At 43.8% G+C, this 26,754-nt stretch overlaps 1 protein-coding gene across 1 annotated transcript in view; it reads left to right on the plus strand.

Annotated features, from left to right (window-relative positions):
* Positions 1-1,140: 1,140 nt before the first annotated feature.
* The window catches only part of LOC308306797 (cadherin-12-like), a gene marked incomplete at both ends in the record, with an annotated part of 155,622 nt that continues 130,008 nt past the window's right edge, over positions 1,141-26,754 (plus strand). Inside the window, one exon of the mRNA XM_080751839.1 lies at positions 1,141-1,422. Within this exon, the coding sequence (XP_080607965.1) occupies positions 1,141-1,422 (282 nt within the window). The remainder of the gene's footprint in view (positions 1,423-26,754) is intronic.

The following is a 26,754-nucleotide window of genomic DNA, read 5'->3' on the forward strand; positions in this document are numbered from 1 at the left end:
TGCGTTGGCGTATTACAGTATGTGTTGCTGGTTAATTGGAGGCGAGAAAGCAGACATTATTATCAGGAAGAAAAAAAAACTGCCAAGAACAAGCCTTCTGCAACGCCTTCTAATTTATAATTGTGTCACTTTTAATACTTGTCTCATGCATTTTTTTCTTGGATGGCTTCTTTGCTTAGTTTTAGTTTTTTGCTTCAATTTCTAATGTTGAGCTGTGGAGTTCACATTTCATTAGAGACCATCTTAGTCCACAAGTTTGGCCTCTCCAATAAAGCACCCAAACTCCCTAACACTCGCTGGAATACCTTATCCCTGTCCCCAACAAATGCCAGTCAGTCGATGCCTGCAAAAGCTGCAAAAAAAACTATTGGTTTTGTAATGTTGTTTATGTCTAGTGTTTTGGCTGTATTTTTTTGTCTCCTTTATTGTTACTCTGTGATGTTCTTGTTTTTTAGTTTGTTTATTGTACATCACCTTGTAACATTTGTTTTGAAAGGCAATTTATGAATCAATTTCCCTTACCTTACCTCACCTAACCTTCCTGCTTGTGGTAACTTATAACCAAGAAGTATGCATTAAACCTGTTTAATGGCCAAAAACAGATGCCAAACCAGAAGCATATATTATATATGATGAACAACCGTCATTGTAAACTTGTGGTGAAAGTGAAGACAAAAACAAGTCACAGTACTGTACATAATGTTCTCAAGCGTGTCATTAAAGTGGCTTCCATACCTTTTAAAATGAATGAATAACAAAAAAAGTTTCACTAAAGGCAATTTTAAGACTTGGAGCAGCGGTAGCCTGAAATGTAAATATGAGCACCTGGCTAATTGTATTTTCTTCTCATTACAGGTAATGAACTTCATTCCTCGGTGAGTGGGACCCTGACTGACGCAGGCCCTTGCTTTCCGCCACGCCACGCCTGCCTCCTCGCCCGGCCCGGCCCACTCCCCTACACCAAACCCCCCCCCAGTCCCCCCCCTCCTCCCCCACCTCCCTCCCTCCCTCCCCCACAAGGACCGCTCCCTCTCGGATGCAGCATCCCATCTGAACCACGGTCCCGTCAGAGTGGCTTGGCTCCCAGTCTTTGGACTTTGAACTCGGGGGGGGGGGGACGCCGACCCTCAAAGCCCGCCAATGCTTACAAGGAACTGTTTGCTGCTGCTGCTGCCGTTCCTTTGGTTTGTCTTTGATGAAGGCTCGGTCTCTTGTTCAGCGCGCCCAGCCTCGGCGGCGGCGGCGGCGCTGAGCAGGAGCCGGGCGGGGAGGGAGCAGCAACAACGTCCCAGGAGCCTGGTGGCGGGCCCCAGGCGCAATGGGGCGCTGGCCGCTTTTCAGCGCGTCAAGCGGGGCTGGGTGTGGAACCAGTTCTTTGTGCTGGAGGAGTACATGGGGTCAGACCCACAGTACGTGGGGAAGGTAAAGAGAACGCCTTATTTCTGCGGTTATTTACAAGCACAGGAAAGAGATGACATAAATCACATAAGTAAAGTGCCTGGGGAGAAATTGGATTGGTGGTAAATGGAGGGAGCGATAGAACACAAGGGAGATAAAACAGTCGATGGAGGTATAGAGATGGACTGCTGCGTAAGTAGAATGTGGTCGGGTCTACCCCAGTGCCCGTCACTACTTTCGCTTTGTTGCCGTTTTAATCTCATGATGGTCTGTTTTTTAAGACATATTTTTTTGTGAGTTTCAAAGTTATTAATGGACTGAGGTGTGAAGGGGTAAGAAAAAAAAATCTATATGCATTTGGTTCCTTGCCAACATGTCTGTGCATTTCACTTGCATCTCCATGCAGGGGCGTCACGGGGGGGGGGGGGGGGGGGGGGGTAGTGGGACTGAGTTACTAGCGGGCCTTAATTATTTTATACTTTAGCAAATAAATAGCAGATATACAAGCTCACTGCGAGCTTGTAGATCTGCTATTTTTGAAAAGTCGTGAAAATGTGTGCAAATCTTTGAATACATGTGTTTTTAAGCGAACATTTCGCAGCACCACTGACATAGAAACATATGTTTTTCAAAAAATCTTAGAAGGATTTGAAATATTCAAAAATGTGCACAAATGTTCGCAGCGTTGCAAACATTTGTGCAAATCGGCTTGCAAATCGAGCTTGTATATCTGCTATTTTTCAATAGTTAAAGCACAAAATAATGTGTAGGCTAATAATGCGTTCCCAGTCTAAATGGGTTAAACCCCCTCCCCTTTGAAGAACATTCATGGGGGGCCCGCAGTGAATCCTTGTACCCAGGGCCCAGGATTTGGTGAGACACCCCTGTCTCCATGGCATACAGACACACGTTGCGGTGCAGAGAGGATCGATGCAGTGGCAGGCATAAATGTAAGTTACGACTCTTGTAAAGCTGTCAGAACATCACAGTTATGAGCCGGGGGAAGATGCTGACAGCAATAGAAGGATAAAACGCCAGACCCCATGTAGCGATGAAGTGAATTTCAGACTGAAATCCTCCTTTCCCTTTGTACTAGGGAAGACAGTCTTCTTATGCCATAATTTTCTTTTCTCTTTTTTCCTCCCGAGCACATTAATTTATTTATTTCTTCCTTCTCAGCGGTGGCTTAAGACATGTGCAGCTAACCTCTGCAGGGGTTTATGGCTGCAGTTGTAATTTGGCACTCCTCGCTTTCGCAGGATAATAGTAAGACTGACTTATCGGGCCCAGCGCCGCCACAATCGGTCCTGATGAGCAGCAGTGTTTGTGGGAATCTCTGAAGGCTGAAGGCGAAGAGGGAGAGGGAGAGAGAGAAAGAGAGAGGGAGGGGGGGGAGGCCGCTGTCTGTGGCATTCTTAAGTCACTTAATCCCGGACTGCTGCACCGCTTCAAAATAATTGACTGATTCCCCCGCCCAATGCGAAAGGCATTCGGACATGACCCTTTCTTAAACAGAATAAGGTGAATGAATAACAGAGCTAACGGGATGAGACTCGAGCAGGTAATACCTGCACGCCGAGCGGCTGCAGGGCGTCGCTGACATTTTCTCCGAGGAACCTATCGAGGCGGGCTGCAGCCACGGAGGGCGCCGTAACGGTGACAGTTTTGTTTTCAGTGCACATAAATGATCTCTAATGGGCTGTGCGCCTTTGTGGAATGAATGCCCATCCCTATAATACATCAATGCCTAATTGTGGCAATGCATTCACTCCAGAGCATAAACATGATTACCATTCATTAGTTCCAGAAAGGACTTCAACAGCTTGCTGTGTGATGAAATGGCTTTTTTTTTCTCTTTTTTTTTTTCCTATTCTTTCGCTGCTACAGATATAAAGCCTAGGCTACATGCAGCATACATTTTGCTTCCAGGTATGGGCTCTGCAGAGAGGCATTTGGATTACACAGGGCTCACTTAAAGATGGGGTGCCATGACCGTGAGTCCCGACACATCTCTCTGTTTTTACTTTCAGACAGATAGGCTCTTCACCCCGTTCACTGATTGGTCGATCTAGACCAGTCAGTCACGGTGAATAGAACTTAACCGTGACTATGATGGCCTCCACTTATTTTCTCACTTTAGGTGGATAGCTTTACACCTAAAATTTGCGGTGAATAGCTCTTCACCTTGGACTCTGATAGAGGCTTAAGAGAACGATTTTTTTTCCAAAAAAGTGTACAGAAAGTGTTAAAATTATGTTTTACGTAGCCACACCCACAAGTTCATTAAGTATGCCTGGTTGACAGGTGGGTGGTGACCCCGCTGAAGTTAGCCACACCCACAGTGTTGGGTGTATGGTAAAAGGGGAGGGGATGATTTTGTCTGTGTCTGTGTCCCTTTATGACCGTATATGGAGATCTTTGTGATTCTGCGTCCATTTTATGCCCATATATGCCCATATATGGAGATATCTGTTTATCTGCGTCCATTTTATGCCCATATATGAGATCTCTGTCGCTTTTCGTTTGTTTCTTCTTTAAGCAGAATACGCAGCCTGCTTAAATCTGCATCATTCAAGTCATCCTCCCAGTCCCACGCTTGTCTTATGTTTGTCTTTGTCTCTTTTATTTTCTTTTTCTTTTTTGGAGCGGGAGAGTTCAGCTTGAGTTTTTTTGGAGAACTTGTCTTGTGCTGTTGATTTAGCTTGTCTTATGTTTGTCTCCTCCGTATGCACCTCAGCCAACCCAGATCTCTACTACTGATCCTTGTTCTCTTCAGCAAAAGCTGTACAGTCATTTAAATCTGCATCATCAATGTCCTCCCAGTCACACTCTTTGTTGCTTGTCTTATGTTTGTCTCCTCCTCCATCTGCTGATGACATTCAATACATAACCATGGCATTTTTGTCTCATGTGGCATACGTGATGTCAGAGCCTTTTATGAAGTGATGTCACAATGAGTCAGCGCTTGCGCCGATTTCCTCCGGAACCGCCTGATGTCAACAATCAGTTCCGCATACGGAGATTCCGAACGTTTCGCGGCGGATTACACACACACAAGCACGCAGAGACTTTTCGCATTTATTAACAAAAAAGGGAAGGTTTTGGACATATAGGGTTTCCACCCGACAACGACGATAATCTTTTATGTTGTCCTTCAAGATGGACACACACACGTGCACGTGCACGCTCACACACGCACGCACACACGCACGCGCACACACACACACACACACACACACACACACACACACACACACACACACACACACACACACACACACACACACACACACACACACACACACACACTGACTGACATAACTTTGACTCTTTCAGGATAGAAAGGGAGGGGAGATATGAATAAATCTGTCTTATCTAACCCCTACGGCACATCTCAGATCTGCCTGTTATGTTGCTCATTGGAGACTTTGTTCCGTCGAGCTTTCTGGATCACTACAGTAATTCTATCAAACACTTTCAACTCTTATTCCCATGGCACCAACAATACTCTTATTTTAATTACTCTCCTACATACGTAGCATCTTCTGATGGTAAACCCCCAAAAAAGCATAAAAAAACACAACAAACATAAATGCACAAATTGGGCTTTGCTCTTACTGCTTTACAATGTGAATAACACAAAAGTGGGAGAACGTTGAGAAATCCCTTCTGTGCCTGAACAAAAACTGTGAAAACCTTGAACTGTTTGAACCATTGAACACAACAGAGACAACGTCCCTAAGAGCCTCATCCACGGCGCTTAAATACAACTTTTAATGAGGCATCATATTTTCACGCACTGTAGCACATTTTCCCGAACTTCCTAAAATATATAGCTTTCCGCCTCCTGCACGTTATGAGCATCATCCAGAAGACTTCACACGAAGCCTCCGAACAGGATTTGGCCTATTTGTCATGCGGCACACGAGATATCGAAAATGAATATCACGTTCCAAGTGCACACCTTGTCTTTTCACACGGCGGCAATGTCAAGTACACAGAGGTCGCATCTGTACCTACGAGCCGTGTGTCACCAAAGAACAGCGAAGGGAGCTGAAGGGGGACAACGTGTGATGAATCTGCTGCGCTGTTGTACGACTCCTCTCGCCATGTCTATTTTTGGTTAATGAATGCAAACAAGGCAGACTTTTTCCTTTTCTTCTGTGGCACCAGAGGGAAAATGTGCAGCCTCGACAGTTTCACTCGCTATTGTGTCGTTGGTGGGACAAGGTACTGACAGAATCAACACTTGAGTTTTGATGCCGTTCAAAGGCTGACCTTTTTTTTTTTTCAATAGAACCGTATAATGACATGCATAATGTTCTATTCATATCAGTTTTATTTAGGTTCTTGTCAAAAGGGATTTTTTTTCCCCCTCATGACAAGTTGACAGAGTGCTTACGTTGTGCAGCAACACCCATGGTGATAGAACTTGCAGGGTTGTGGCGGTTTGCACGCAGACTCGTGCTCACACCTGGGACCTGCCTAGTACAATCACACTCTAGTGCTGTAGTGATCTGTTTTTTATTGCCTTACTGCAGACCACTTTAGTGGCTCTTAAGGGAGGGAAGGATGTGGGCTTTTATTCCCTCTGATGCATCTTATAGCCAGGTCTGGGATTTGAACTTATAGAACTCATTAATAACAGCTGTTACCTTTATTATCACCAAGGCAATTATTGTGTTTGAAATCAGAGTTGTGGAAGTTATAATTGCCATTACTGAATATTGATTGCGACCATACTGTGGGTCGCGGTTTACTATCAGAACTGTCACAGCTTTTCTCTACACGTCCGTCCGTCCGTCCGTCCGTCCGTCCGTCCGTCCAGACGGACCCATAGACCTTACAAAAGTGTACACGTCCGTCAGTCCGTATGTCCGTCCGCCCGTCCAGATGGACATGTAGCAGTGATGGCTGAGTGGTTAGTGTCCATACCTAGGACTCCGGAGGCCCCAGAGGTCGCAGGTATGATTCCCCGCTCCAGCTATCACTGCTCCCCTCCTCCTCGCGCTCCTTGTGGGCAGCACTGGGTTCAGCTGGGTTAAGCTGAAAAAAGCAGCTGGGTTGGGCTGCGATATCTGAATTTCCCTCGCGGGAGGAGTAGGTAACTATTATTAGTATATGTACACTTTTGTAAGGTCTATGGGTTTGCCGCTCTGACATCATGCTCTGACGTCACTGTGATGTCAGGGGAACCACTCAAACAGAATGGGTTTGCCGCTCTGACAACACACTCTGACTTCACTGTGATGTCAGGGGAACCACACTAACAGAATCCCTTTTATGCCCATACATGGAGAACCCTGATGTCATCAATATTAAGCCCATATCTAACAGGACTTCATATGGGAATGCCCATATTTGGAGGCCACATCGGCCACATACCACACTAACAGAATCCATATATGGCCAAGACAGCCCATATCTGTGTGGCTGGTTTTACAGACATCTCCATGTATGGGCTTAAAAGGGATTGTATGTATGATGTCAGATGTCATAGACTCATAGGACTTTCACATAACGAATAACTGAGTAAGCATGTTTGGGCTCTCACAGCATATCTCCATATACAGTACATGGATCTCCATATATGGGTACCAGAGGTCTCCATATATGGGTAACTGGTCCGATATACATCACTGGCCAGATGGCCAAGACACGGCGCTGAGCTGTCTTACTAGTAATAAATATATTATTAAATGTAAAAAAAATAAACAAGAGAGGGGGAAAGACCTGTTCATTTCCCTCGTAAATGGTGTCCATTTGATTCGTAAGGAACTAAGGCCGGGACTTTAACGCGTTAATTTGGCACATCAAGCCTCAAGCACCGCAATGCGAAACATGTTGATGACTGTTAGCCAGTTAGCCTAGCCACCACATTAGCCAACCTAGCTCTAGTCCATAGCGTTAGAGTTCTCCTTAACGTTATGGTACTGATGAGCCCTTGTGCTCAGCCTCTTGCCTGTAGTAAAATGTAACAATAAAAAATACACTTTCACTACTCACCAAAACAGTTGAAACAGTTGAAAGCCTACTTTCCTTAGTGGGAACACTTGGAGCCCCCTAATCACGTCTAAAATACACTTTTTAGCCATAAAAGAAAATATTTCTTATTTAAGGATAATATAGGCAGGGGTCTTCAACAGGGGGCCCGGGACCCTTAGAGTCCTCAAAGTTACTACAGGGGGGTCTCCATATCTTTGTGTGATGGGACCCTTTTCTTTTATTTACATTAACCACTTAAACCCTAATATCCCTTTATTCTGAGGGGAAGAGGGTAGAGTGGAGTGTAGAGGGGGAAGAGCAGACCAAGTACAGAGCCTAGGGTGGCCGAGCGTCTAGTCGGCGCCCTGGCCAACTCGGGAACAATGTAAATAGGGAATGAATGCCCCGCCCTTTAATGCAAACCCCATTATACCTGTTGTCATAGTATCTGTTTTGACCATCTGTTTGCGTGTGTCCATTTATGCCCATATATGGAGATATCTGTCTGTCTACGTCCATTTTATGCCCATATATGGAGATGGGCGGCCGAGCATCTAGTCAGCGCCCTAGCCAACCCCTGAACAATGTAAATAGGGAATGAATGCCCCGCCCTTTAATGCAAACCCCATTATACCTGTTGTCATAGGACCCGTTTTGACCATCTGTTTGCCTGTGTCCATTTATGCCCATATATGGAGTTATCTGTCTGTCTGCGTCCATTTTATGCCCATATATGGAGATCTCTGTAGGACCCGTATTGACCATATGTTTGCCTGTGTCCATTTATGCTCATACTGTATATGGAGATATCTGTATCTGTCTGTCTGCATTCATTTTATGCCCATATATGGAGATCTCTGTATCTGTTTGTCTGTGTCCCTTTATTCCCATTATGGAGATCTCTGTATCTGTTTGTCTGTGTCCCTTTATTCCCATTATGGAGATCTCTGTATCTGTCTGTGCCTCCGACTGTGTTGCAGACACAGTGCCGGGTCCCCCTTTAATGGAAACCCCAATATACCTGTTGTCATATGGACACAGGGCATATGTTTCCCTGTGTCAATTTAAGCCCATAATATGAACATCAGAACACGTCATACTGATGACATTCAATACGTAACCATGTCATATTTTGTTGACTCTTGTGGCGTACGTGATGTCAGAGCCTTTTATGAAGTGATGTCACAATGAGTCAGCGCTTGCACCGATTTCCTCCGGAACAGCCTGATGTCAACAATCAGCTCTGCACAAGGAGATTCCGAACGTTTCGCGCCGGTTAGGGAAAACCGCACGTCGGGTCGTGTCGAGGCCCGGCACTGCACTCCACGCCGCGGCGGGGAACGCGCGTGCCGAATCTGAAGCCGGTGGGACGAACGGTTCTCGAGATACGCGGATTACAGACAGACACACACGCAGACACGCAGAGACTTCTCGCATTTATAGATAGATAAGATAATGGATAAGCCTAAACAAACCAGTTCACATGAACAATACTGATGTAAAATAAGATATCCGAACGGCTACATTTATTTTTATATACAATTAAAATGTCATGAACCAGCACAGTTATAGGGAGGCTTGCCCAGGCTTTATTTTTCTTCCGATCGACAAAATAAGCCTGGGTTTCCGAGGCTATGTCCAATTGTCCATATAGACGCCCGACAAAGCTGGAAGCACCACAGTGCATTTCAACCCACAACCTCTGTGGTGGTGGACTTCACCACTGCGATATTTTACACGCTCACTGTTATGTATGCCCATATTTGCCCTTGTAAAAGGTGTGTCAACCTGTTTGAAATAACTCCACGATTTATAAACCAGTAAGACTCCCTAAGACTCCCTAATCGGGTCACACTGCTGACATCAGTATGACATCACACCGTACACAAATGACCCTTATATAAGACCGGCATTATCTACCGACAGATTAGTAACAAGATGTCAAAATCGTTGAAGGTTGAATCTCCAGATATGGAGATAACCAACACATCACTCCATATATGGAGATAACCGACGAATCTCACTAAGTCTGACCTCACAAGCCCCATATTTGGACACGAACAACATATAACTCCATATATAGAGACATAGCTGCTGACATCAGTATGACATCACACTGCTGACATCAGTATGACATCACACCATACACAAATGACCCTTATATAAGACCGGCATTATCTACCGACAGATTAGATGCAAGCAGGATCTCGACTCTGACACAACTCATCGGCTCATAAGCTGGTTCTCCCTCCATATATGGAGATAACCGACGAATCTCACTAAGTCTGACCTCACAAGCCCCATATTTGGACACGAACAACATATAACTCCATATATAGAGACATAGCTGCTGACATCAGTATGACATCACACTGCTGACATCAGTATGACATCACACCGTACACAAATGACCCTGACGGCACACACCAAGCAGTGTGCGTAGGTTATCTCCATATAATGCCCAAGTATGGGCTGGTGAGGTCAGACTTTGTGTGATGCGTAGGTTATCTCCATATATGGAGATTCAACATTCCAGGTGTATTGTATGACATCACGCCACATCATCAGCTGTGGACTCTGTGATGTCATCGTATCTATGAGTTGAATCTCCATATATGGAGATTCAACATTCCAGGTGTATTGTATGACATCACGCCACATCATCAGCTGTGGACTCTGTGATGTCATCGTATCTATGAGTTGGGGAAAAGTGTGACATGACGGACAGACTGACAGACAGCCGGTGGAGGTTTTGGTATGCGACCTGACGGTCGCAATACAAATCTAAATTGTTAGAAATCAATTGCAGCACCAGGTGATGAAAACACGGCACCGTGCAGAATAGAGCCTTTTTTGTTTGTTTGTTTGTTTACCTCTCTTTGTTTTTGCCGTTATTCAGACAAAGCAAGGATCCCACAGCAGATCAACAATTAAATCCCAGACTGCCTTGGGGAAGAATAATATAACATGGCTATGCACTCAACAATTAGATAATGTTTTAGCCTTTTCCCAGCACTGGTAATCGACAACGAAAAGCTGCCATCGCTGGTTTGCCCATACATCAGGCCCAGCCTCCACACTCTCAATCACTGTTATAGCTACTCTTTGCTGAGGTCAGCATCCCTTCTCCCTCAGCATTTCTCCCTAACGAGATATAAGCCTCTATCCCACACACGTAATGGATATGAATGGCCGTTTGACACACACCAAAAAGTTTATTTTTATTTTTATTAACTTTTACTTTTACACTTACTGTGACAATGGTTTTCAACCATTGGTCCTTGTGGTGTTCAGGTGGTCCCCAGCTAAATGATAAAGAGTTGGTAACCAAATGGGCCCTTATAGATCTTTAACTGTAGAAAGTGTAAAATGAAACCAAATTAGGGTGACCACCTGTCCCGCATCTCGCGGGACAGTCCCAAAATTGGACCGTCTGTCCCGCGTCCTGCAAAACGGCACTAATGTCCCGCGAAAAGACATGGAGGGGGGGGGGGGAATTGTTTTTGATTTGTTTTCACAATATGTGACGCTCATGTGAAGCATATGTCTTCATTCTCTCATACCGTTGGACGCACCAAGACGAGATCAGTGTCTCTCTCTCTCTCTCTCTCTCTCTCTCTCTCTCTCTCTCTCTCTCTCTCAATTCAATTCAGGCTCTCTCTCTCTCTCTCTCGCTAGTCGCTAAGCTGTGCCCTACGCAACGCTGAGCCGAGCGCACTGTTGTTGTAATATGGAGAACAAGTCCAGGAGAAGTCTGTTGTTGTTGTTAGTCCCATACATCATTACAGACTGTCTTTTAGACTGGTGGTTTCAACTGGTTTGTTACCGTTTATCTGCTGTGGCTTCACATAGGCCACAGCAGCGTTAGCAAACAACGTAGCCAAACGTAGCCCCCAGCCAGAGTGTCAGACACCGGCTAGTCTCACTGACTAACTGACTAGAGAGAGTAGTGGAGGAACAGCGCACTGTGAGTGTTGCCATGTCTGATTATTATAAGCCATGTTGGGCTTGTTTTTATGTAAAGTTGCTTGCAAATAATGGTGGTGGTGGTGAGATCGTCTCAGCTACTTTCAAATAGCCGACATATATTGTTTTAAAGAGCACATGTGGCCCATATTCACTTGTTTAGGCCTTGTTTATTCATAGACCTGGTTGCTTATTCCTCTCGCAAAATTTGGCAACACACTGACCCGTCTATTTTGTTAATGGTTAATAATGAGAACTTACAGAGGCTATAAGCTTGTAGCCTATAGTAGCCTAATTCTATTTCTTGTTGTGTGCAAAACAGCAAAACAATTTGTATTAGCTTTATAAATAAAGCACTTTGAAACTGAAGACGATGGCCAATATTGATGATATATAAATCTTTTTTTTTTCTTTTTAAAGAACTATGTAGAGAACTATATGAGAGGTTTTGATGGTAAATATTCACTGGCGAGTCATTCTTAGTCATTTTGTTTCTTTCATGCCCCCGGCATGCAAAGACCTTTAATCATCATAAGCAGCACTTCCAGCCAGGCTCACGTCGCAGTCCCTGACAATGTTTCAAAACAGTGAGTCATCAATGTCATAACTCCTGTATTTGTGGGAGGATGCAGCACACTTCCCAGACACAGCTGCTTACACTGCTCGCAGAAAAGAAAAAGAGACAATTCCACACTGCGCTTGTCTATTCAATGGCTCTTTTATTGAGATTGAAGGCTTATGAAGATGCCAACAACATGTTGCATTCGGTGTTATGAGTATTATTAGTGGAGGAGGAAGAAATAGCATGCGGCAGGCAGAACATTAACAACAAGTAATGAATAGTATGAAGGGGCATATAGAGTGAAGAAAGAATGAAGAAAGTTAGAGACGTTGGGAGTAACTGTGTGTGTGTGTGCGCGTGTGTGTGTGTGTGTGTGTGTGTGTGTGTGTGTGTGTGTGTGTGTCCGTGTGCGTGTGCATGTGCATGTGCGTGCATGTATATGTGCGTGCCGGTGCAGACAGGAATATGCAGATAATGTTAGAGCGGGCAGGGGCAACATTTTCTAAACTTGTAAATTGTTTGGAATTGTTTTCGACCTGAAAATAGGCGAGCTACAAGCTTGTAGATTGGCTAATTTTGGGCGCAACACCAGTCTCAACTAAATACCAGTTTGACTCCCTAAATCGGAAGATAAGCGACGCCAGATGGTGGCGCTAGATGGGACAGATGCATTTTGGTGACTTGACTGTAGAGACACTGTGTACTGGTTTGCGTGATTTTAGGGCAAAATCTGTAGGAGCAGTGTCAAAAAATATCTCTTGCAAGAATGTGAGAAATGAGGGGTGGGGGTTGTGGTTTGGCAGCCAAGGAGTGTGTGTGTGTGCAAAGTTTGGCAAGGATCGGGGCAACGGTGGTGGAGATATGAGTAGGGCAAAAGTGTGACGTGTGACGTGACATGACAGCCAGCCAGCCAGCCGGCCAGCCGGCCGGCCTTTACTTGAGATGCACCCGTACCACATGCATTTCTGCACAGAGGGCAATTCACAAAATGCTGCATTTAGTGTGGGGATTTAAGGGGAGCAAATGCTAATTTCGTGCAAATTTGTCTTAAAGCGCAAAATTTTGCACAGATGTAGCCCAGGGCTTGCTCTAATGATTTAGCTAGGGCGCCCGAGCCGACGACCTTCGGGGTCGCCACAGCGGCCAAATCAAGTTGGGCTCCCATCGACTTTCAATACAGGAGGAAAATACACAGAAAAACACTTTTTTCTGGGTATTTAAGTAGGATGTGAGGGGTCTAACTAGGGGTTTGTCATGATGCTGAATCCATTGCAAGCATTTGTTTTGCACAAAAACATTCCTTGCCCCAGAAAACGATGGTTTAGTGATGAAAAGTGATGAGTCATCACTTTTCAGAGTTTTGTGGGTGTTTTCTGGAGCTGTGGTGACCCCAAAGATCGCCGACTCGGGCGCCCTAGCTAAATCATTAGAGAGCATGCCCTGAGCTACATCTGTGCAAAATTTTGCACTTTTAGAAACACGAGAAAAAAAACCCTAAGGCCTCCGACTAACATGAAAGCTCAGCATACATGCATCGTTTTCTGAGGCCATTTCTAGCCCAAGGAATGTTTTTTGTGCAAACCAAATGCCTGCAATGGATTCAGCATCATGACAAACCACAAGTTAAACCCCTCAGATCCTACTTAAATACCCAGAAAATAAATGTTTTTCTGGGTATTTTCCTCCTGTCAATGGGAGCCCAACTTGATTTGGCCGCTGTGGCGACCCCGAAGGTCGTCGGCTTGGGCGCCCTAGCTAAATCATTAGAGCAAGCCCTGGGCTACATCTGTGCACAATTTTGCGCTTTAACTCATTTCTAGCCGATCCCGAGTATACTTGTGAAAAATACTCAAGTATTTAGAATCTCATCTTTAATGTCCATTTTCTCCAAACAACACTTTTAAAGCCAAGGATGGCATTAGATTCTCGCTACAATAACATAATAACAAAGGCATCGATCAGCCATTTTAGACACGGCATGGGGTGACGACCGCTTCGGTTGAATGACGTCATGACGTCAACCCGGAAGTGTTTACGCAATGGACTTCTGGTCTTCAAAATAAGATACTGGCCGCGTATGGAGCCCTGCGAGAGGCACGCTGGACATTTAACCCGTTCATGTCTGGAGCACTAAATGGGTTAAGACAAATTTGCACGAAATTAGCATTTGCTCCCCTTAAATCCCCACACTAATTCAAGTTCAGGAGAGTTTGGAAAACACAATTATCTTGAATGCTGCCTTCGGTAAATGGCATGGAGAGGTGTGTGTGTGTGTGTGTGTGTGTGTGTGTGTGTGTGTGTGTGTGTGTGTGTGTGTGTGTGTGTGTGTGTGTGTGTGTGTGTGTGTGTGTGTGTGTGTGTGTGTGTGTGTGTGTGTGTGTGTGTGTGTGTGTGTGTGTGTGTGTGTGTGTGTGTGTGTGTGTGTGTGTGCGCGCGTGTGTGTGTGTGTGTGCGTGTCTAAAGGCTTGTCCTCATAAGGCTGAATCTTACAGGTAGTCTTACTACACTCTGTCCATCTCTAGGTTGTGTTTTGAAAAGGCAGCTCTCAGCATGCAGGGCAGCCACCCCGTTGCATCCACTCTCAAAAGCGAAGAACACTACAGAATCATGTTCTTTAGACATGTGAACGGCAGCCTTGCAAACTCACGAGGACTAAACAAATTATATTCTGTCAGCGTTGCAAACACAGTCAGGGGAGAATCAATTCAAGTCACCAAGGTTGGGGCCATTGTGTTCTGAACCGGCCTCACACATAGCCATACCAATTATGCACTGTGTAGATTACTGAGAAAGCGATCAATTTTTTGTGGAGGTTGTAAATGCAAAGTGTGATGGAGAGGAGAAAAGTCTTGAGGTGGCGGCGAGCTACTCGCGCGGACGTGACACTTCAACACATGTGACTGGTGCATGTGCGGTTGCACAGCCCAATAAACCGCCCCTGACCTCTGATGGAATAGATTGCTCATTTGAATAAAAGTCAATAAACCGGCTTTTGCGGATGAGGTCAACTCCAACAACTTTGTTTATCCGGCTTGCTTCCTGCCTTTGACAAGCACTGGCCATCCCTTCCTTCTTTTTATTGATGGCCCCTGTCTCGTGGCCTCGTCCAGCGTCTTGGCATAGATTTATCACCGGCACGAGGGGGCCACGTAATTTAATCTTTCAACGGGAACCCATCAGTGGGTCATAAAACCCTTTTCAACAAGACTTATGCCCTGATTGATTGCCACGCCCACCAACAAAGAAAGCTTTCATCTCCCCACGGTATGAAATTTACCAGCCCGAGCAGGATAGCTACCCAGTGTTCCGCTTCATTAAAGACAACCGTTTTTTTATTTTTTTTATTTATGTGGTGGCATTTAGCTGTAAACCGCATCCAAACATGCAAGGGGCTATTAAAAAGACTCTTTAACCGTACACATGCTTTGATGATGACGGCCACTGCTGCAAAATACCCCAGCCTGCGGTTGGCATGGAGGCAGAGCAGTTAATTAACTTTTACTCCGGGACCCGCAGGCTTCATATCTGTAAGCCACCGTGTCAGTACCGTGGAGGGGGCAACGCCAGTGACCCGTGAGACAATCAAGGTTATTGCGAGCAGAGACCAAACGAAGTGGCAGATAATTATCCTGTTGATCTAGCCATGAAGCATGTCTAATGCAGGAGCTGGGTGCCTCGCACTGCATAAGTGCACCTTCACTGATACAGAGAACATACTAGGGTGTGTGCGTGTGTGCATGCGTGCGTGCGTGTGTTTGCACATGTACGTTGCATGAGTGCATGTGTGTGTACTGTATAGTATGTGTGCCTGCGTGAGTGTGTGCCTGCCTCTCTGCTGATATGCACATGCATGATGAGTATAAGTAATACTGTGTGTTTTTAACGTGCATGTTCAGCAATTAGTCGCATCAATGTCAATGAAATTATCTCACGACAGCCGTTACAATTTTGAATTATGAAAATATGTTTGCGCGCAGCATAAAATGCGGTGGCGAACGTGGATTAAGTTCAAAGATGTATAATAACGTGCTCACATATAAACATAGTCTTGCAAGATATAAACATGGTCTTGCAAAAACAACGTCCATCTCGTTGCGGCGGCGCCCAAGCTCAAAATCCTGTGGCAAAATAATTCATGGTTTGCAGACGCGAAGTTAATTTGAACGGATCGCTGTAGCGAGAATTATGCATGAGCCTTGCCAGGCACTCGTTAGAACATGTTAAGAAGTTTGAGGAACCATTTACAATGGTAATGCATGTTGATGATGAACGCCTCGAGGAGCCCTGAAAAGTACTACGGCCCGAAATAAAATCTAATGGCGTCGTCCATCTGTTCTGCCACTCGAATACCTTTCCATAAATTTCCTTTCTCTTTGATAATGGACCCCCACCCCATCCCCTATGCCTCTCCACAAATTGCCTGCAAGATATTTCCAAATGGTTGGCTAATGTACCCAATCTGTATCACTTATTTGGTTCGTATCTTGGCTGTGATGCGCAACGTGTCAGTGATTCTGGGCAGCAAATGACATGCCTGTATGTTGAGTCAATAAAAACTATATTGTTTAATCAAGTGTGCTATGAGAAATAGGGGATCCAGGATCCAAGATCAATATCTATCACATAGGTTAATGTGATGTGTCAGACATCGCTCACGTGCCATGCCATTTTCTGGGCCAGACGTATCGGTAATTTCACGCGAGTAAGATTATCACTTTGGATCAATTCTTGGAACTCTCTGCACCTCGGTATGAACGGATGTCGCTGCTTATTGCATTCCTTTGCCATGTTTAGATGGTAGTATTGGTTAATAACGCTGTCCACAATGTGGGTAGTGAGTGTGTGAGATTGGTCTGGGCGATATATTTATAGAGGTGCCTTTTCAACTCTTCCGTATTTACTGCTATTTTCCTGAAAATTACCTGCAAATTTTTCTACCGGTTTCTTTCTCTATTTTGCTTTTCTACATTTTTAGGAGAACATAGCTTATTTTTGCAGATACTAGCGAAAATAGCTGATCTACAATAACATTTTTGTATGAATAAAAAAAATATATAGAAGAACAAACTCTGCTTGTTGATTATTCAATTAACCTACACAAGCAAGATTAAGTCGGTTATTGGTTCTAAATATATATATTTTTTTATATATTTCTGGTTACAGGTAATTGCCCAGCCCTAGAGTTGCAAGTTGTCAAGATTTTTGATGAATGCGTTTACGGGCTCAGGTGAGATGTGGCAAGAGCTGTGAGTAGAGGTACATTAATAGGTTTTCAGAGCAGAATCTAGCCCAACTGCCATCTGCTGTGAGGCAACGATGCATCTATCAGTCTATTCCATTTCACTCGTCTCTCTCTCAAGCACACAAGGCACAGGCACGCGTATGCACATACACACCAGATATCCACACGCACGCATGCATGCACAAATGCTCGTACATTTCCAAGTTGTGCACATTCATGCAGACACTGCCAACAGTTACAAGAGTAGTTCCCCTGATTTGTATGTAGGCTTCCATCCATGTTAACTGACTGAGGCAGTGATGTCACAAACCAAACAGCAAAGCACCTAGTGAGGCTCTCAGCTGTAAAAAAAAGAAAGTGATTTGTGTGCCAGTATCAATCACCTGCAGCAAGCAACCCAAATCTGCCAAGGTGGTATTTGTTATTTATTTTATTTTTCCTCGATAGACTACCAACCAAAGTCCTGACTCACTGGAAACACCTGGCATCTGCCTGTGACATGGCTCTGATCTAATCTGCATCAACTATCGTGTCATCATAATAAGCCACCTCTGCACGTCTCCTAAACAGCCAGTTAGTTCCTGTGCTCTTCTTCAAGCCTTTGACAAATCTCCCCCCAGTATATGATACCTATACCGTATTGTATCCCTCTTGGGCTTAGGGATGGGACGATACGCGATATTATCGTTTATCGTGATAAAAAAACCACTCACGATAATCGTATCGTGGAGATTTAATTTATTGTGATGTCGTCCTCCGTCATGCACTGGGATCGATTCACCTTTTATTTGCCGAGCTGCATACCCTGTACCTCTTAAACCCTCTATAATTGGTAAAAGATACTTATACGTACTTGATACAGTCTATTTTTCACTCTCTATCAAATTACTTTGCCAAAAAATAGCTGATCTACAAGCTCGCAACGCGTTGTGAGCTTGTAGATTGGCTATTTTTTGGCAAATGTTCTGCCCCAGGATAATGGATTTTGATTATCGTGATAATATCGTATATCGCGATTTCTTTTGTCACAATGATCGCGATGTGACATTTTCATATTGTCACATCCCTAGTTGGGCTATAGTGCTAACGGGGGCTCCTTGCTCATGCTAGAAAGTAATAATAACAATAATATCTGGAATTTATATAGCGCTTTTCTGAGTTCTCAAAGTCTCTTTACAAGTGTGGGCTTGGGGGGCTAGGGGGAGGGATAGGTAACAGCAACAACTTTATTAGGAAAAATAACTAAGATATAAGGACAATTAGAGATAAAAACAATAAGACAAAAAAAAACAAGAGTAGATACAAGATCAACTGGGGAAGGCAATTGTAAACCGAAGGGTTTTCAGGGCGGTTTTTAAGGTAGGGAGGGAGGGGTTATCTCTGATAGGTTTGGGGAGTTCGTTCCAGAGGGTGGGGGCGGCTAACCTGACTTTCGCCAGATGGTGGCAGCATTGCGTATATAACGCTCTGCTTTTACCATCTGGGCTTGCTCGGCCAGAGTTGATAACACTCGTAAAGTCCCGGGCCGGACCACTCAGCGGCAGCTATGGGCGGGCTCTGAGCGGCTCTGAGCCAATAGAGTCTGATTGCAGACCACGTGGAAACCCAGGAGGCGGATTCTGGGTGCAACGTCATGCAGACAGGCCAATATGAGTGGTTGGAGTTGGCACTCCCAGACTGTGATAGAAACGGCCACATCCAATCACCTGCTACAGGAATTCAAAAAATGGCCCGCCCCTTACATCGAGTCTGCCCGAGAGAGCCCAGATGTAAGGCAGAGCGTTACGCACTGCTGCAACTATCTGGTGAAAGTCAGGTTAGGGGGCGGCCACAGAGAAAGTAATTATATTTGGTTAATACTTTATGATCATGTCAATCAACTATAGGGTTTAAGCGGTCAAATAAGATGTCCGATCAACTTTACACTCAAAACACACATTTGGTCCCCTGCTGCAATACACCTGCATACTGTGTGAAGTTGATCGGATGAATGGTTTTGCGACTTGTACGTTGCCGTCTGGAGTGCGTCTCCTCAGGAGAACTGCTCATCCGATTGACTTAACACTTGACACTGCACTCCCTTGGGATCTCAGAAGAAGAAAGAATACACCCACCTCAGTGTGAAGTCGACCGGATGAACAATTCTTGAGATATGCGAAAGACAGCCATACATACAGACAGACCTGCTTCAGATTTTCATTGTAGCCATACAAATTACACACTGAGTACAGTTTGGAGGAGGGGGAGTTTTTTCCAGTTTAGGTGGTTGACTTTAATTTCCATAGTATCAGTGCTGTACCCCTGTGGGTAGAATTGGTCCAGGACAAGGTAGCACCCTGACATTTGGTGTAAAGGTGTCTTTACACTATGTAAACATATGAAATACAATATTGGGATAATCAACAGTAGAAGGACATTGGAGCGTTCCATTCCCAGTTTAGAGACAGCAGCATTATTTGTGTGGAGCTAAACTCACAGGGAAGTGAAGAGTTCACTCACCATAATCCGTCATCCCATTAACACTTATGTTGCAATGATTTTTTCCGGCCAATGTCCCGCGTTGCCATGGTTACCATAGACTTCCATGTAATTGTGCAATTGTGTAAAAAGTGCACGCCCATGCCTAGATGATGCACCACGTGTGTGCACGCTGTTCACAGCTTTCAAACAAAAAAATCCGCTTGGAAATCCGTTCAGGCATTCATGATTTATGGGCCATTATGTTTTCTTCAGATGTAAACAAACATGGCTGCCATGTTTGAAAGAATGGGTTGGTATGGGGGTTAAACATGCAATTTCGCGATCACGATCATGCCTAATACATTTCTGGAGGTCCAAAAATTTTTTTTGAAAAAACATTTTTTGATTTTTTTTCTTTTTTTTTTTTTTTTTTTCAAAAACGGCCCAAACTTGGGAAACTCAGGGTTGGCACAGCGTTGGTATCAATACAAACTCGGGAAACTCGGGGTTGGCACCAGATGTGTTAACACTCGGGTGACTGAAAAAAATCACTTCCACTCTGACTGCACAATTTAAGTGGTATAATCGTATATTATTTCATACTTAGGAAATGTTTCAGAAGGGGGAAAAAAAACAAGAACATGTCTTGAGTTTTTAGGAAAGGTCATGGAAGGGGAAATTTCTGAGACCTTCACGGGGAGAGTTATTGCACTTTGCGATCTCAAAATCGGCCAAAATGACCGGTTAGTCACCCGTGTGTTAAAGTTAATCAACATGGCTAAATATTTGAAATTAAAAGCAATACTAATTTCTTTTATTGCGACCATCAGGTCGCAAGTTACTATGAAAACCTCCACCGGTTGTCCCTCCGTCAGTCAGTCAGTCCCTCCGTCTGTCCGTCACGTCACACGCTTGGCCCTACTCTTATCTCCGGCACTGTTGCCCCTATCCATGCCAAACTTTGCACACACACTCCTTGGCTGGCAAACCACAACCTCTGCCCCTGATTTCTCACATTCCCCTCTTCTAGCGCCACCATGAGGTTGCTTTTTGCAGACAACATTAATGGACACTGCTCCTACAGATGTTGCCTAAAAATCACGCACAGCTGACTTACAGGCCAATTTGTGTATACATGCGACCAGGGCTGGAGGAGACCCAATTACCAGCCTATTCAAGCTTGGTCGGTGGCACCCCCCTCCCCCTCCTCATGTGCAGAAGTTGCGATTAAAATAGTTCATTAATTATCACACTCAGCAAATAGCCAAATCTGAGCACATTTCAATCTATAAGGCCAGATCTAATAAAAAAAAAAAAAAAAAAAACATTAATAGGCTAGTATAAAAGCCATTTGAGATTATAGATTGGAATCCTTAACACGCCTGCTGTCAAATAATTAATTAGAAAATGTCACAGCTTGTCCGTGTCCGTGTAAACGTGTGTGTAGACGTGTATGTACACTGTGGTTCTATGGGTTTGTCTGTGGTTCTTGTCGCTCTGACACCCTATTTGGTAATGCCCATATATGGGCATGTTCTCACTTCACATTGTTGACTATCATGCAGGGGTCTCCATATATGGGTAACTGGTCCAATATATATCACTGACCAGATGGCCAAGAATTGGCGCGACCTCGTATGTCGCCCTGAGGCGAGTTCACTACGCAAATGTAGGTAATTTCAATTAAGCTTGCCTCTCACTCCAGTCAGCGCTGGTCTGAACAGAGCTGAGCTCCTTTAGTTTAAACTAGGCTATAAAATGACATATAGGCTATAGAATGAATCTTCAGCCAAGCAGTTGTGATTGAAAACGTAGGCATGTGCTTTCTTATTGTCCTCACCTCAAAGTAAACTCTGGGTTATTCCTTCAAATTGACTGGATCCAACCTGGATCACGCAAGTAAGAGGTAACATCCAGGTCTTTATCCATCACAATGCTTTCACATCAAACAACGTAATCACTCAAACCTATGTGTGACCAAGTTTAACATCTTAATGAAGAGGGCAGAGACAGTGCACTGTGAGATGAGACCGTTTTGCTTTTGGACAGATGCAACCTCTCTCTTGTGTGCGCTCTATCTCCCTCTCTCTTTTTGAGAGAGAGAGATAGAGCGATAGAGGGACACAAACACACACACACGCACACACACACACACACACAGGACCCTGAGAAAATATCTATATTACGATAGCAGTCTTTGCTAATCTATAGAGTCCCCGTTTCTCCAGCTCTTTGGTAAACAGAAAATACATTTCCAGGTGACACCAATTGAATCCATTCAAGCGAGAGAACACTTGTATTAGTTTAAATTTCATTGTGTATCAGATATCAGATCCAATATTGTCCTTTTTCCCTTTTTTCCTCCATTGCTTCCATTTGCAATTGTTGATTCTGTATCCTGTATGTGTTCTCTCTCTTGTTTGGATTCAATTGGTATACCGACTTTGAAATGCATTTTCTCTTTACTGAAGAACAGGAGAGGCGGGGAGAGGTCCCTGTTACTGAACAAACCCTCTATAGCAATATGCAAGCTCAAGCAAGCTTATTGTGGGCTTGCCAGAAAGGTGAGAACACTATGTTATCTTCATTATTTATATAGCGAGTTCCGTCGCAGACTAGTACAAAGTACAAAAATATTGGTATCAAAATGTACTCAAAAGTACCAGTAAGACTCCCTAATTGGGTGATAAGCGACCGTCAGGTCCGCAACCTCATGGTGGCGCTAGATGAGTTAGTTGTGGTTTGCCAGCCAAGGAGTGTGTGTGCAAAGTTTGGCATGGATAGGGGCAACGGTGCTGGAGATATGGTGTCTGCAAAAAGCAACCTCATGGTGACACTAGAAGAAAATCATGTGAGAAATCAGGGGTGGAGGTTGTGATTTGCCATCCAATTTGCATGATTTTAGGCCAAAATCTGTAGGAGCAGTGTTCAAAAATGTGTTTTGTAAAAATCGGCTTGATGGTGGCACTAGAAGAGGGGCATGTGCCAAAGAGGGTGTGTGCAAAGTTTGGCATGGATCGGGGCAACGGTGCCGGAGATATGAGTAGGGCAAAAGTGTGACGTGATGGACAGACTGACAGACTGACAGACTCAGACTGACAGACTGACTGACTGACAGCCGGTGGAGGTTTTGATAGTAACTGCGACCTGACGGTCCGAGTTTTTCGAATGTATGCAAATCTTTTGAAAATGGCAGATCTACAAGCTCACAACAATTATTTGGAAACATAGTTACTAGTTACCCTGTAGATTTTGATTAGTATTTCAACACATACATTAACCACTTCAGCTCGATATACATTTCAGCCATTTGAAAATAGCCGATCTACATGCTTACATGCGACGCGTTGTGAGCTTGTAGATCTGATTTTCAAAAGATTTTTATACATTTTGAAAACTTCTACATAATGAATACTTTCTACTTTTGGTACTTTAAGTACATTTTGTTGGAAATACTTTTTTACTCAAGTACATTTCTTATTCCAGACTTTTACTTGTAACAGAGTATTTCCACATTGTGGTAGGCTATTGATACTTTTACTTAAGTAAGAAATGTGAGTACTTTTTCCACCACTGAATGGAGGTTTGTTTATTAACTCTTTTACTGCCTTATTTATTATTTATTTATTTGTGCTACTGCCATCAAAAAGTAGTTTACCTTTGCGATATTAGAAAATTATCTATGCATTATTTCCAAACGAAATCTTTTTCAATTCACAATTGTAGCTGTACTAGAGCCAAACTGACTGCAGGGGGCAGGGGTGCATTCTCTAGATCAGGTCCACAGAAAACAGCCAGGAAGTGAATTGGCCATCCATTATTGTTTACGTGTGGTGGAGATTTGAGAGCAGCATTACGGGAGCTGTTTTTACTGTACACACCCGCGTGACAGTGACAGTGCTCAAACAAGGCAAAAGAACAAGCGTTCGTATTGACAACAATAACTCGCCAGAATGGGGCGAACGTTAACGTACATAGCGATAAAAGAGTTAAGGCTCAGCTCGCTCGCTGTCAATTATTAAGTCCTTAGCAAAATAAAAATAACATAGAAATACACACAAAGATGGACATGGTCCACATACAATCATAAATGCATATACAGGCTTACACGCCAATGGTTCCACAGTTTAGAGACAAAACTGACTGGGCTCAATAAAGGGTTAGTCAGAATTAAAATGACCCTGTTGGCAGAATCAGACTGCCTACACATACATTTATACATGAGGTTACGCAGCACAGCGTGAACCTCGCAGTCAGAATGCTGCCACTCTGGTGTTTACCCAGGTCAAATTATGTGTTTGTCCATTGATCTCATCTCAGATATAGTCTTACATAAACAGTGGATAGTATGACATTGAATTCAGAGCCAGCCGACAGGGACGACTACTATAGATATCCCTGGCGATGCATTTTATTTATGTTGTCTTTTTTGATGCATTGCAAATCCAAGTTATGTTGGGTGTGTGATGCGTGCGTGTGCGTGTGTTAAACTAATTCTGTCTGATGATGGGTGACTGAGCCCGTTTGTCTGTTTTTAGGCACGTCACTGTGAAGGCCTTGACATGCTGAAAGTGTCATACGTATGCAGTGGTGTAAAGTAACTGAGTACATTTACTAGTACTAACATTTTGAGGTATTTGTACTTTACTTGAGTATTTCTAATATATTACTTCTACACCACTACATCTCTGATCCAACTATTGTACTTTTACTCCACTACATTCATTTGCAAAATGTAGTTACTAGTTACTTTGCAGATTGATATTCCGTAAATTATAATATTATAAAATATACATAAACCACTTTAGCCCTATTTTATACCTAGGCTGTTTGAAAGTAGCCAAGCTCACAATGTGTCACATCGCGACGCGTTGTGAGCTTAAAGATCTGCTATTTCCAAACCTTTTGTACTTTTTTTCTTTTATATTTTGATGCCAATACTTTTGTTCTTTTCAAAAGCACATTTTCAATTCCGGACTTTTACTTGTAGCAGAGTATTGCAGTATTGATACTTTTACTCAAAGTAAAATATGTGAGTACTTTTTCCACCTCTGTGTATACATTATCAAACGCACCTGTTGTTTTCAACTGGAGGCGTCAAGTTACCGTGTCAAAACTTCTCAATGCCAATATCATGCTTCTATTTTGGTTTCTACCACTTTTTCTAGTCACGTGTTCAAATACTGGATTGTGATTGGCTTAAAACAGTAGTAAATGAGGCCACAATAGCCGGAATGTGTGAAATGCCCGGATGTACATGCAAATGAGGCACATTTCCGAGATCAATACGCGATGAACGCATCCGGGGACTTCAGGAGGGAGTCGGAACGCTATGGTCGGAACACCTTTCCCCCCACCAACAAATGACGGTCGCAGCGGTCCTATGTTTACCAACGTGCGTACTATCGTCGCCGATTTATTTGGATCCAATGCAATCCGCCAACTTTAAAGCCCCTTTTCTCTGAACCTATGCCTTTCTGGAAGCGAACAGCCTCTATTTACGGCCGGAACGGTGCTTTTAACTGACGTTAGCTTAGCTGTAAGCTAGGCGACCGAGTATTTCCCGGTGAATCTGTGCGCAAAGGTGGGGGCTTGGGAGTGTGGGGGTCTGGGGGACACGCACCACCACTGACTATTGCTGATGATGGAGAGGTTCTATAGCTTAGCCTTTATGTATTGAAAATGAGAGGCACTCTTGCCGATTTAGTAAGAGACTCGTCTCCAATTGCAAGATATTTAAAAGTTATTTGGGGCCATGATGATGATGATATCCTTTTCTTCCCACAACTAGACTAAGGATTTTATATTGTCTGTGTTATTGTTTACAACCACTGAACCACAATTATTCACGTGTGGCAAGATTCACTCGTTTTTAGTAGGCTATATAGTGTAGGCTTAGAAGAAGCCTTTTCAGAAGTTAATTTAATGATTTCCATTTAATGATTTCATTTATCCTCATCTAATGCACCGTATGCACGCTGTTTAAAGGCCGTGTAGGCTTTTCAGAAGTTAATTGAATGTTTTCCATTTGCGCTAATGCACGCAACTGTTTTCGCCAGGTTTTAAGGTCTTATTTTAGTTGTTTCTCATAAGCTCGCAACCCTCCTTGCCCATCGGCCCCCACCTTTGCGCACAGATTCACCGGGAAATACTCGGTCGCGTAAGGCGACATCTGTCTCAGCATGGAGTTGGCGCCATCTGGTGGTGAGTAGAAGATGTTGTTTGTGGCACTATTTGTTGTTATGGCGGAGGTTTTATAGGCAATAATGATTGTAACTTAAGATCCTTGCAAGTTACAACTATGTGTTTTCTTTCATGTATATGGGAAAAAGTGGTAGAAAAGCTATTTACCACTCGGGGTCGGACATTATGCTCTGATAATGTCCTGTGTTAGGGGGTTATCGGACTCGGCTTCGCCTCGTCCGATCACCCCCTAACACAGGACATTATCAGAGCATAATGTCCTCTCACTCGGGGTAAATTGCTTACGTATTCGTTGACGCATTGGCACAGACCACCAGAAAAAAAAAAAAAGAAATGAATCTATAACATCAAGGCATTGACAAGTTTCAAAGGTTTATTTTGAAACATTGTAGGCGTAGGGTATTATCGCAGAATATGTTTTTCAGAGCTGAGTTTACAATATCAACTTTCCAGAGATTTGCTCTCACCGTTACAAGCTTGTTATTGGCAGTGTTGAAACGAAATCTCTGAATGTCACTTGTCAGAACTACAACCTGCAATTGGACTGGACTTCAAACAGCCCTGCCTCCAGGAGACCCCCCCCCCCCCCCCCCATACATTTCAGAGACTGAAAATGTTATGCAAGCATCAAAAACTTTAATGCTTGCATGTAAATTTAGACAAGTTTGTTTATCTCTGATTCTTTTCCCATATGCGTTTTTGTTGTTTTTGTCAAAACTTGATCTTCAAAGGTTAGTAAAAATGCTCGAAATCACTGGCAATGGGAGGAAAGACAATGTTTTAACTCTGGCAGTTAAAGAGTTGAATAGACAAAGGTCTGCTGCACAGAAACACAATAAGCTGCACAGAAACATAATAAGCTCTTCTCTTGATGTAGCCCATGTGGGACACTCATGGCCCATGATGTGACCATTATCATGGCAGCCCCCTGAACAGT

This window comes from Nannobrachium achirus (assembly GCF_963921795.1).
Source record: "Nannobrachium achirus genome assembly, chromosome: 21".
Lineage (NCBI taxonomy): Eukaryota > Metazoa > Chordata > Actinopteri > Myctophiformes > Myctophidae > Nannobrachium > Nannobrachium achirus.